Source organism: Rana temporaria, chromosome 4, assembly GCF_905171775.1.
Source record: "Rana temporaria chromosome 4, aRanTem1.1, whole genome shotgun sequence".
Classification (NCBI taxonomy): domain Eukaryota; kingdom Metazoa; phylum Chordata; class Amphibia; order Anura; family Ranidae; genus Rana; species Rana temporaria.
In genome coordinates, this window is record NC_053492.1 from 60,691,241 (window position 1) to 60,703,521 (window position 12,281).

At 47.5% G+C, this 12,281-nt stretch overlaps 1 protein-coding gene across 1 annotated transcript in view; it reads right to left on the bottom strand.

The window, feature by feature from the left end:
• Positions 1 to 438: 438 nt before the first annotated feature.
• Positions 439 to 12,281, bottom strand: part of LOC120935619 — an 84,406-nt gene continuing 72,563 nt past the window's right edge. The window contains exons 5-6 of the mRNA XM_040347670.1: positions 1,158 to 1,376; positions 439 to 638 (exon numbers count right to left, since the gene is read on the bottom strand). Of these exons, the coding sequence (XP_040203604.1) occupies positions 439 to 638; positions 1,158 to 1,376 (419 nt within the window). The remainder of the gene's footprint in view (positions 639 to 1,157; positions 1,377 to 12,281) is intronic.

Sequence of the window (12,281 nt, forward strand, 5' to 3'; positions counted from 1 at the left end):
TGGTACTCACAATGTCCCTGCAAATCCTGCTGCTTTTAAAAAGACTGCTGGCTCAGGCCTCCTAAAGTCCAGGTCCTCCAATGCTAGCCAGGGTGTCTCCTAGAAGTGATTGTATGGTAGTGGAGATATCTCTATCCTTCTTCCTTCCTCAGCTCCCAGCCTGGAGGCAGAATCCTCTTAGCCCCAGGGTCCCCTCCCAGGCTACAAGACAGTCTCAGCACTCCATTTCCACCCAACAACTGCCCCTGCTGGTCAGGCTCTGCAATATTTATGGGCTGGCCCAACCACCCTGCCAAGCCTCCTAATGTCCAGGTCCTCCAATGCTAGCCAGGGTGTCTCCCAGAAGAGATTGTAGGGTAGTAGAGATCCCTCTATCCTTCCTTCCTCAGCTCCCAGCCTGGAGGCAGACTCCTCTTAGCCCCAGGGTACCCTCCCAGGCTACATGACAGTCTCAGTACTCCATTGTCCACCCAACAACTGCCCCTGCTGGTCAGGCTCTGCAATATTTATGGGCTGGCCCAACCATATGCAGATCATAGCCTCATTGCCTCCACCCACTAGCTTCCAGAAACTTCTAGAAGTTTCTAGAACCAGGAGTAGGTACCTGGGGCCTGACTTGTACAGTCCTCCAGCCTGACCTACGATAACCCCAACAAATTAACCAGACTCCCACAGCTACTGTAAATCAAATCGATTTTCCCTCACCTAGACTGCACACTAGAGGGTGCTACATAAGTAACCTATGTATAAAAGATCTGTACACCTATTTTCAGGCCATGTCAGTACAGTCAGGTGATCCCCTATCAGCTAGTAGTGGCTACTAGAGGAGAGGAGGGAGCACCAATAATGGATGGGTAATTAAAACCTATGGGTGGCATCACTGTTCCAGGTGTCAGCAGCCGTTGTCAAGTCTCCTCTGCTCTGCAGCCAGAGCTGGTTGACACAGAGATCAAGTGACTGGACGAGAGTTACCAAAAATAGGTTAGTATATACAACTTTCTTACAAAGGTTAGCTAAAATAGGTGTTAGGAGGGGGAAGGGGGCAGTTTCAACATTAGTTAGGTATATCCTTGTTAGATATACATTCCAAACCAACAAGTAATGCAGAGACACTGCTGAAAAACATGTCCTTCACATCAGTATGACATTTTACTTACTATGTGTGGGCGAGTTGTCACCTGAGAAGGTTATACGGTAATTAGAGAAATCAGGGTCAGTTACACAGCAGAATATTTGTGCCTGTGTACCGCAGCTTGTTATAACTGGTGTCGGAGTGTAAACAGATATCACTTCTTTTCTAGGCAAAGGTACAATATCCACCGTGACGCTGGCAAATGTGGAAAGGCTCCTCTGAGAGACAATACAAAAGTAGGTGCCTGTAGATAGAAAAACAGAAAACAGGTCAGGTTTGTATCTCACATGCCCCACAATTCTAATCCCAATTCCCCAAAAAGTTGGGACACTAAAATCTACATAAAAACTGAATGCAATGATCTGCAAATCTTATAAACCCATATTTTCACAATCAAAAATAGTTAATCTATCAAGTGCTGAAACATGAAAAGCGTCTTAAAGATTTATGGGGTGAGTTAAATGTTTATGTCCTTGTTTGTGGTAAATTGCATTTAAAAGGGTAAATTGTTTACCTACAGTCAGGACTTTTTTCTCAGAGAGAAGGTGCGGGAATACCCCCCCAGGTCACGCTCGTCTACGCCCCTAGAACTGCCCCCTAGAACTGCCCACTTTAGAGAACAGAGAACCAGGTATAATTTGAGGGGCTATAAGTATTTGTATGGAATTTGTTAATAAAAAGCAATGCAGTGAAATGGGCAAAACATTTGAAATATCCAGCACTTACCAAAGTATGCTGAGATGCACTTACAGATGAGACCCAAGAGACATGCCCCATACAATCAACAAAGAAACATGCCCCATATATTCAACTAAGAAACATGCCCCATGTATGCAGCAAAGGGACATTCCCCATATATTCAGCAAAGTGACATGCCCCATATATTTAGAAAAGTGACATGCCCCATATATCCAGCAAAGTGAAATGCCCCATATATTCAGCAAAGAGACCTGCCCCATATATTGAGCAAAGAGACATGCCCCATATATCCAAAAAAGATACTGCCCCATATATCCAGCTAAGAGACTGCCCCATATATCCAGCTAAGAGACTGCCCCATATATCCAGCTAAGAGACTGCCCCATATATCCAGCTAAGAGTGTCCCGTATATCCAGCTAAGAGACTGCCCCGTATATCCAGCTAAGAGACAGCTCAATCCAGCCAAGAGACAGTCACAGAACCACATCCAAGCAGCATTAAAGGAACACTAAAGGTTTGTTTTTTATTAGATCAATTGATTGCTGTAAACTAGAGTATTTTAATATCACTTACCTCGTTTTTCCTTTTGACCTTCAAAATACAGTAATCTAGGTTTGAAAATGCCATTTCCTGTCTCTCCTCTTCTTGCTTTCCACCAGCATCTGAGCCGTTTTGCATGGTGGAAAGCAGAATGTGCTCACCCCCTCCCTATGACTACAGCCCTGTGTGAAGATGCTCTCTTATCCCTCACAGGCATGGAGGCTAAGCCTAATGAGAACTGTAGTTTCCATTGGGCCGTGATGTAGCAAGAATTAATGCGCACCGCAAACCAGGAAGTCAGTGAGAATAATGATTCAGGAGTGACGGAGGTGAATAAAACAGCTCGATTTCAACAGGTATCAAACTAGTTATAATGCAAAACATTACTTTTTACTTCATCAACTACTGTCAGACTTTAATTTAAGAGGAAAATATTTTTGTCTTTACAACCCCTTTAAGAGACAAAGCCCCACCCTGCAACATTACCAATATATAATTTACCAACAAAGGCTGCACAGCCTCTCTCCAGACTTGCAGTCTCCACAGCAGAGTTAGGCTATACGTGTCAATCTCCCCACACAGCTCCAAGTGCAACTGCCGCCAAATGGAGCATCCGGTCAGCAGAGAGGGGTGGAGTGCAGATGATATCACTCCGCCCTCCACTGTCTCAGGCTGCAGCTGGAACTATATACTATCGCCGGCTTATGCGGGTATCCTGTTTCTGTTCCCTGGCTGACTGTGTCTGGCAAAGGTGCCGAAACATCGTTCTGGCACGTTCCTGCCAGAAAAAAAAGCCCTGCCTATTTAACCACTTCCAGTCCAGGCCAATTTTGACTACTTAGATTCCTCAAACATTATATATATTTTTAAGCAGAGGCCCCAGAGAATAAAATGGTGGGCATTGCATATTTTTAAGGTATTTGTGCATCAGTTTTTCAAATATAAATCTTTTGGAAAAAATACACTTTAATGAATTTTAATGCACAAAAACATAAAATAATACCAATTTTTAATTATTTTTTGGTTAAAATATAAAAGATGATGTTACGTACTCTGGTGGATTTTGTCATCAAGGATCCAATAAATGCTTCTCTCTGGATGAACCAAGTTTCTACAGAGATTAATTTGTATTGGAGGAGTTTTTCGTTAAATACCTGCCTACCTCTTTGCATGATAGAGCTTTACATTGCATTTTTTGGATGACACAGTGAACTGGGTTTACATGAGACAGTGATTTTTGGAAGTATTCCTGAGACCATGCAGTGATGGCCATCACAGAATCATGTCTGTATTTATTGCAGTGCCCCAAAGACCATGGGCATCCAATATTGCATGTCAGCCTTGTTCCTTTCTCCAGATTATTAGAATCGTTTGATATTATTTAATATAGATCAGCCCTCAAATTTTCCACTTGCCTACTCACATTTTGGGGGTGGAAAATGAGGGCTGCGGAGGATTTGAGCTGCCAGGGAGAGGGGGGCGAGTACCGACGAAGTGTGTTTTACTGCTCTGCGATCCTCTATGCTCTCTTCCACAGGGGTGATCACGCTGGGAGAACGTCTCCCGTGGCTCTAATCTTTCTCCATTCATGTCCTGGCCGCCCTCTCACTTCCTCCACCCTGGTGAGGCTGGATTTTGGGGCACAGTGAGGCTGGATTGGAGGGAACAGTGAGGCTGCAACTTGGGGCACAGGGAGGCTGGATTTTGGGGAACAGTGAGGCTGGATTTTGGGGAACACTAAGGCTGGATTTTGGGGCACAGTGAGGCTGGATTTTGGAGCTCATTGAGGCTGCAATTTGGGGCACAGTGAGGCTGCCATTTGGGGCACAGTGAGGCTGCAATTTAGGGCACAATGAGGCTGCAATGTGGGGCACAGTGAGGCTATATTTTGGGGAACAGTGAGCTGGATTTTGGGGCACGGTGAGGCTGCATTTTGGGGAACAGTAAGGCTGGATTTTGGGGTACGGTGAGGCTGCAACTTGGGGCACAGTGAGGCTGGATTTTGGGGCACAGTGAAGCTGGATTTTGGGACTCATTGAGGTTGCAATTTGGGGCACAGTGAGGCTGCAATTTTGGGCACAGCGAGGTTGCAATTTGGGGCACAGTGAGGCTTCAATTTGGGGCACAGTGAGGCTGCAATTTGGGGCACAGTGAGGCTGCAATTTGGGGCACAGTGAGGCTACAATGGTGGGCACAGGTCATGCTGCAATGATGGGCACAGGTCACACTGAAATGATGGACACAGGTCACGCTGCATTTATGGACACAGGTGAGCCAGCATTGAGGGGAACTGATAAAGTTGTTAATATTTATTTTTGTAATGTAATGTAATTCTGCATAAAACATTTAAAGTGGAGTTTCCATCCCAAATTATTTTTTTTTCATTATTGTGCTCATTAGACCTAAAAAAGAAAAAAAATGTGCCTTTGGAAACACCTAGGATTCTGACATCATCTCCCTCTAATGCTCCTGGGAAATGTGTGTCATCATTTCCCAGGATGCAGTGCGCTGCCCAATTATCACTCCCCATCCAAGACTTACAGGAAGTAAGTGCCTGTAGGCTTCACAATGCTCACAAGCAAAATGACAACGGTGTGGACATAGTTTTATAAACTATCTTTTTTGAATAACTATGCAGAGCGGTGGCGGATTGTAAAATAGTAAGTGATCGGATTTATATTATAAAAACGCATGATGAAAGGACATACATTTAAAAAATGCTAATTGTGGTTGGAACCCCGCTTTAAGTGTCATTTCATGAGATAAATTATGAGGGCGTGATTAGGGGCGCGGTCGGGTAGGGCAACTGGTGGCGAGTAACCCTTGAGGCCTCGCTAGTAGCTCAGAACTTGAAATTTTGAGCCCTGATATAGATGATGATATAAAATGTGAAAGAAGACAGTGCTGTGCAGGGGAGGGCTGGCAGGAGGGGCAGGGTGGAAATCTCCCCCCGGGCTGGTGACACTATGCACAGCCACCGGCCGCCGCTACCAAATGCTGTTTTTGCAGAGCAGGAATATGCCTGTTGGAGCTCTGTTAACACAGGTCACGGCCGCTGCTCACCTCCCACTGTGCAGCCGTGCCTGTGTCAGCTCCGAGGTAGATGGCTACAGAGCTGAGCTATGTCTCGTCTCACACATAGCTCAACCTCAGCGCACATCAGCGCTGACATCTCCTTCTCTCTCTGCACATACAGTAGGTGTTTGTGATATTGTGCTTTTAGCACGACAGCGTCGCGCTGATTCTCGGCGACAGGGTGCCGAGATCTCGCCGGCATCTCACACTCACTGGAATAGTGACAGCACATCCCAGCAAGCGCGTCATAGAAGCGACGGGAGATCCGACTTGGATTCCCGCCAATTCTACACGTGCGGCGTTTGTTATGAATCCTGAGGGGGAAGTCCCCGCCGGATTTTAAATAAAAATCCGGCATGGGTCCCCCCCTCAGGAGCATACCGGACCCTTAGGTCTGTTATGGGTTGTAAGGAGAGCCCCCCTACGCCGAAAAAAACGGCGTAGGGGGTCCCCCTACAATCCATACCAGACCCGTATCCAAAGCACGCTACCCGGCCAGCCAGGAAGGGAGTGGGGACGAGCGAGCGCCCCCCCCCCCCTCCTGAGCCGTACCAGGCTGCATGCCCTCAACAAGGGGGGGGTTGGGTGCTCTGGGGCAGGGGGGCGCACTGCGGCCCCCCCCACCTCAGAGCACCCTGTCCCCATGTTGATGAGGACAGGGCCCCTTCCCGACAACCCTGGCCGTTGGTTGTCGGGGTATGCGGGCGGGAGGCTTATCGGAATCTGGGAGCCCCCTTTAATAAGGGGGCCCCCAGATACCGGCCCCCCCACCCTAAGTGAATGAGTATGGGGTACATCGTACCCCTACCCATTCACCTGCAAGAAAAGTGGTAAAAACACAAATAAACCACACAGTGTATTAAAATATTTTATTTTTCTGCTCCGGAGGCCGCCCCCTGTCTTCTTTATTAGCTCTTTTACCAGGGGGGGCTTCTTCTTTGACGTCTTCGGGTGGGTGGGGGCCGCCGTCTGGTTCTCTTCCACCGCCGGGGGGGGTGGCTTTTAAAAAAGCCCCCACCCCCCCGGCGGGTTAACTCCGGCGTCTTCGGCGGGGCTCTTCTTCTTCCGCTATCCCGACGGGTCTTCTCCGCTATCCGGGGGGTCTCGCCGCTCTCCGCTGTTGACTCGTCGCACCCCGGTTCTTCGTCTCGCAGTCCGGTCCCTTCTTCCGTGCTGTACGTCTTCTTCTGTGCTGTGAGTTCTTCTTCCGCGCTGTGACGTCATGTTCTTCACTTCTCTTCTTCTCCCCATGTTGACTCGCCGGTCCTCCTCGCTGAAATGACGGATGCGCGCCTTGCATCGGACCTATATAGGCCTCACAGTCCCATCATGCTCTGTACCTACCCATGTGATACCTACCCACGTGGGTAGGTATCACATGGGTAGGTACAGAGCATGATGGGACTGTGAGGCCTATATAGGTCCGATGCAAGGCGCGCATCCGTCATTTCAGCGAGGAGGACCGGCGAGTCAACATGGGGAGAAGAAGAGAAGTGAAGAACATGACGTCACAGCGCGGAAGAAGAACTCACAGCACAGAAGAAGACGTACAGCACGGAAGAAGGGACCGGACTGCGAGACGAAGAACCGGGGTGCGACGAGTCAACAACGGAGAGCGGCGAAGACAGAAGGAGAACCCCGGAGAGTTGAGAAGACCCGTCGGGATAGCGGAAGAAGAAGAGCCCCGCCGAAGACGCCGGAGGAAACCCGCCGGGGGGTGGGGGCTTTTTTAAAAGCCATCCCCCCCCGGCGGTGGAAGAGAACCAGACGGCGGCCCCCACCCACCCGAAGACGTCAAAGAAGAAGCCCCCCCTGGTAAAAGAGCTAATAAAGAAGACAGGGGGCGGCCTCCGGAGCAGAAAAATAAAATATTTTAATACCCTGTGTGGTTTATTTGTGTTTTTACCACTTTTCTTGCAGGTGAATGGGTAGGGGTACGATGTAACCCATACTCATTCACTTAGGGTGGGGGGCCGGTATCTGGGGGCCCCCTTATTAAAGGGGGCTCCCAGATTCCGATAAGCCTCCCGCCCGCATACCCCGACAACCAACGGCCAGGGTTGTCGGGAAGGGGCCCTGTCCTCATCAACATGGGGACAGGGTGCTCTGAGGTGGGGGGGGCCGCAGTGCGCCCCCCTGCCCCAGAGCACCCAACCCCCCCATGTTGAGGGCATGCAGCCTGGTACGGCTCAGGAGGGGGGGGGCGCTCGCTCGTCCCCACTCCCTTCCTGGCTGGCTGGGTAGCGTGCTTTGGATACGGGTCTGGTATGGATTGTAGGGGGACCCCCTACGCCGTTTTTTTCGGCGTAGGGGGGCTCTCCTTACAACCCATAACAGACCTAAGGGTCCGGTATGCTCCTGAGGGGGGGACCCATGCCGGATTTTTATTTAAAATCCGGCGGGGACTTCCCCCTCAGGATTCATAACAAACGCCGCACACGTGTAGAATTGGCGGGAATCCAAGTCGGATCTCCCGTCGCTTCTATGACGGCTCTCTCTCCATCGCGGCAAGCCAGCTCGGCGCTGGCTCCCGCGATGGGGCTCGTAGGTGCTCAATCTCACTGAGAAAGAGAGCGAGATTGACACAAAATCGGCTTCACCTACTGTACATGAGGAGAGATAGAGTGATTAATGCTTGTATGATTATGTATCCTTGAGCTTCTAGGAAAAGCTAGGAACATTGCCATTGTTATTGTGTACTAGGCAAAGAATGATAAACATTAGATAAGCTGCAGTAGAAACCAAGATCAGTCAGGCGCCCGGAATACAGACTGTTATATTTTACACACGATGTATAATTGTGACGAATATTACTTGTATAACCTAATAACTTAGATATGATTGGCTGGGACAAGGGGATCCCTTTCTTGTATGATTTGATTATGAACAAGTACGCTTTAGAAAATAAAGCTAGTGTGGACATACCATGTGTGCGTGTGGATGTTTTCACTACTAGGGATGAGCGAACCCGAACTGTAAAGTTCGGGTTCGGTACGGACTTTGGGTTTTTCCCGAACCCGGACCCGAATAATTGGAAAAAGTCTGGGTTCGGAGTTTGGGTATGTTTTGGCGCGCTGCACGGCAGCCAATCGCTATTCGTTTAACTACTGTGACTGGGAACTGATCACAGCCATGCCTACTTATGGCATGGCTGTGATTGGCCAGTGCAGCATGTGACCCATCATGTGACCAGCCTCTATATTAGATAGAGGCACACAGCACAGATCGTCACTCTGCTTCACTTATGACAGGGAAAGGCTGCTGAATCTGCTGCTTAGGGACAGTGTTAGGTGTATCCTGCTCCAGAAATCTGAAAAAGCACACTTTATTTCTTTGATATCTGCATCATCTTATGGTATCTGGCTCGTTGTCACTCTGCTTCACTTATGATAGGGAAAGGCTGCTGAATCTGCTGCTAGGCTGACAGTGTTAGGTGTATCCTGCTCCAGAAATCTCAACAAGCACTTTTTATTCCTGTGACATCTGCTGTGCTTCATATAGTTTAGGAATTTTGTTCAGCTATAGGGGCAGTCAGCAACCTATAGGTGACTCTGAATATTTCAACAACACTGCACCTGCCTGCACCTGTGATATACTGTGTTTTTCTGTCAAGTACATAGTTCAGGGACAGGTTCCAGAAATGTTCCTATAGGGGCAGTCAGCAATCTATAGGTGACTCTGAATATTTCAACAGCACTGCACCTGCCTGCAAATGTGATATACTGTGTTTTTCTGTCAAGTACATAGTTCAGGGACAGGTTCCAGAAATGTTCCTATAGGGGCAGTTAGCAATCTATAGGTGACTCTGAATATTTCAACAGCACTGCACCTGCCTGCACCTGTGATATACTGTGTTTTTCTGTCAAGTACATAGTTCAGGGACAGGTTCCTGAAATTTTTCTATAGGGGCAGTCAGCAATCTATAGGTGACTCGGAATATTTCAACAGCACTGCACCTGCCTGCACCTGTGATATACTGTGTTTTTCTGTCAAGTACATAGTTCAGGGACAGGTTCCAGAAATTTTCCTGTAGGGGCAGTCAGCAATCTATAGGTGACACTGAATATTTCAACATCACTGCACCTGTGATATACTGTGTTTTTCTGTCAAGTACATAGTTTAGGGACAGGTTCCAGAAATTGTCCTATAGGGGCAGTCAGCAATCTATAGGTGACTCTGAATATTTCAACAGCACTGCACCTGCCTGCACCTGTGATATACTGTGTTTTTCTGTCAAGTACATAGTTCAGGGACAGAATCCTGAAATTTTCCTATAGGGGCAGTCAGCAATCTATAGATGACTCTGAATATTTCAACAGCACTGCACCTGCCTGCACCTGTGATATACTGTGTTTTTCTGTCAAGTACATAGTTCAGGGACAGGTTCCAGAAATGTTCCTATAGAGGCAGTCAGCAATCTATAGGTGACTCTGAATATTTCAACAGCACTGCACCTGCCTGCACCTGTGATATACTGTGTTTTTCTGTCAAGTACATAGTTCAGGGACAGGTTCCAGAAATTTTCCTATAGGGGCAGTCAGAAATCTATAGGTGACTTTGAATATTTCATCAGCACTCCACCTGTCCCCTGTGATATACTGTCTGTGCAGTACATTGTTTAGGGCTGGGTTCCTGCTTCTTGCAATAGGTGGAGAAATATATAGGTGAATCTCTGCCTATTTCACCAGCTTACACTATTTTTTGTATTTAAAATTTCTCAAAATTAGGGCAAGACCCTAAATTTGATAAATATATAGGTGAATCTCTGCCCATTTCACCAGCACTCCACCTGTCCCTTGTGATATACTGTCTGTGCAGTACATTGTTTAGTGCTGGCTTCCTGCTTATTTCTATAGGTAGAGAAATATATAGGTGAATCTCTGCCTATTTCACCAGCTTACACTATTTTTGTATTTACAATTTCTCAAAATTAGGGCAAGACCCAAAATTTGAGAAATATATAGGTAAATCTCTGCCCATTTCACCAGCACTCCGCCAGTACATTGTTTAGGGCTGGGTTCCTGCTTCTTGCTATAGGTATTGAAATATATAGGTGAATCTCTGCCCATATCACCAGCACTCTACCTGTCCTCTGTCATATACTGTGTGTGCAGTACAATTGTTTAGGGCTGGGTTACCTGCTTCTTGTTACAGGGTAGAGAAATATATAGGTGAATACCTGCCCATTTCACCAGCACTCTACCTGTCCTCTGTCATATACTGTGTGTGCAGTACAATTGTTTAGGGCTGGGTAACCTGCTGCTTGCTATAGTTAGAGAAATATATAGGCAAATCTCTGCCCATTTCACCAGCACTCTACCTGTCCCCTGTGATATACTGTCTGTGCAGAACATTGTTTAGGGCTGGCTTCCTGCCTATTGCTATAGGTAGAGAAATATATAGGTGAATCTCTGCCTATTTCACCAGCACACTCTACATGTCCCCATGTCATATACTGTCTGTGCAGTACAATTGTTTAGGGCTGGGTTACCTGCTGCTTGCTATAGGTAGAGAAATATATAGGTGAATCTCTGCCCATTTCACCAGCACACTCTACCTGTCCCCTGTCATATACTGTCTGTGCAGTACAATTGTTTAGGGCTGGGTTACCTGCTGCTTGCTATAGTTAGAGAAATATATAGGTGAATATCTGCCCATTTCACCAGCACACTCTACCTGTCCCCTGTCATATACTGTCTGTGCAGTACAATTGTTTAGGGCTGGGTTACCTGCTGCTTGCTATAGTTAGAGAAATATATAGGTGAATCTCTGCCCATTTCACCAGCACACTCTACCTGTCCCCTGTCATATACTGTCTATGCAGTACAATTGTTTAGGGCTGGGTTACCTGCTTCTTGGTATAGGTAGAGAAATATATAGGTGAATCTCTGCCCATTTCACCAGCACTCTACCTGTCCCCTGTGATATATACTGTCTGTGCAGAACATTGTTTAGGGCTGGCTTCCTGCCTATTGCTATAGGTAGAGAAATATATAGGTGAATCTCTGCCTATTTCACCAGCTTACACTATTTTAGTATTTAAAATGTCTTAAAATTAGGGCAAGACCCTAAATTTGAGAAATATATAGGTGAATATCTGCCCATTTCACCAGCACTCCACCAGTACATTGTTTAGGGCTGGGTTCCTGCTTCTTGCTATAGGTGGGGTGGAGAAATATATAGGTGAATCTCTGCCTATTTCACCAGCTTACACTATTTTTGTATTTAACATTTCTCAAAATTAGGGCAAGACCCTAAATTTGAGAAATATGAGGAAAACGTCAAATAAGGGACGTGGCCGCGGTTGTGGTGCTGCTGGTGGAGCTCCTGTTACAGGGAGAGGACGTGGTCGATCTGTGTCAGCTACACGCACAAGTGAAACACCTTTCTCAGGTGCGAGTAGTCGACAGAGCCTGCAGCGGTATTTGGTCGGGCCTATGATGAGTCTGTTAGCATGTGTTCCCAGGGCCATCCACCTAGCCCAGCCCCAGAAGGGGAAGAGATTGAGTGCACCGATGCCCAACCACTTATATTTCAAGATGAGTTCATGGGGGACCATCACAGCACGTCTTGCATGATGATGATGAAACACAGTTGCCAACTGCTGGTGCTTTTGAAATTGTGCAGACCGACAAGGAGGGCAGTGGTGAAGGCTGGGTGGAAGATGATGTGCAGGACGATGAGGTCCTCGACCCGACATGGAATCAACCTCATGCAGGTGACCCGTGTAGTTCGGAGGAAGAGGCGGTGGTCGCACAGAGCCACCAGCACAGCAGAAGAGGGAGCAGGGTGCCAAAGCAGAGCGTCCGTCCCCTAGACAGTATGCCTGCTACT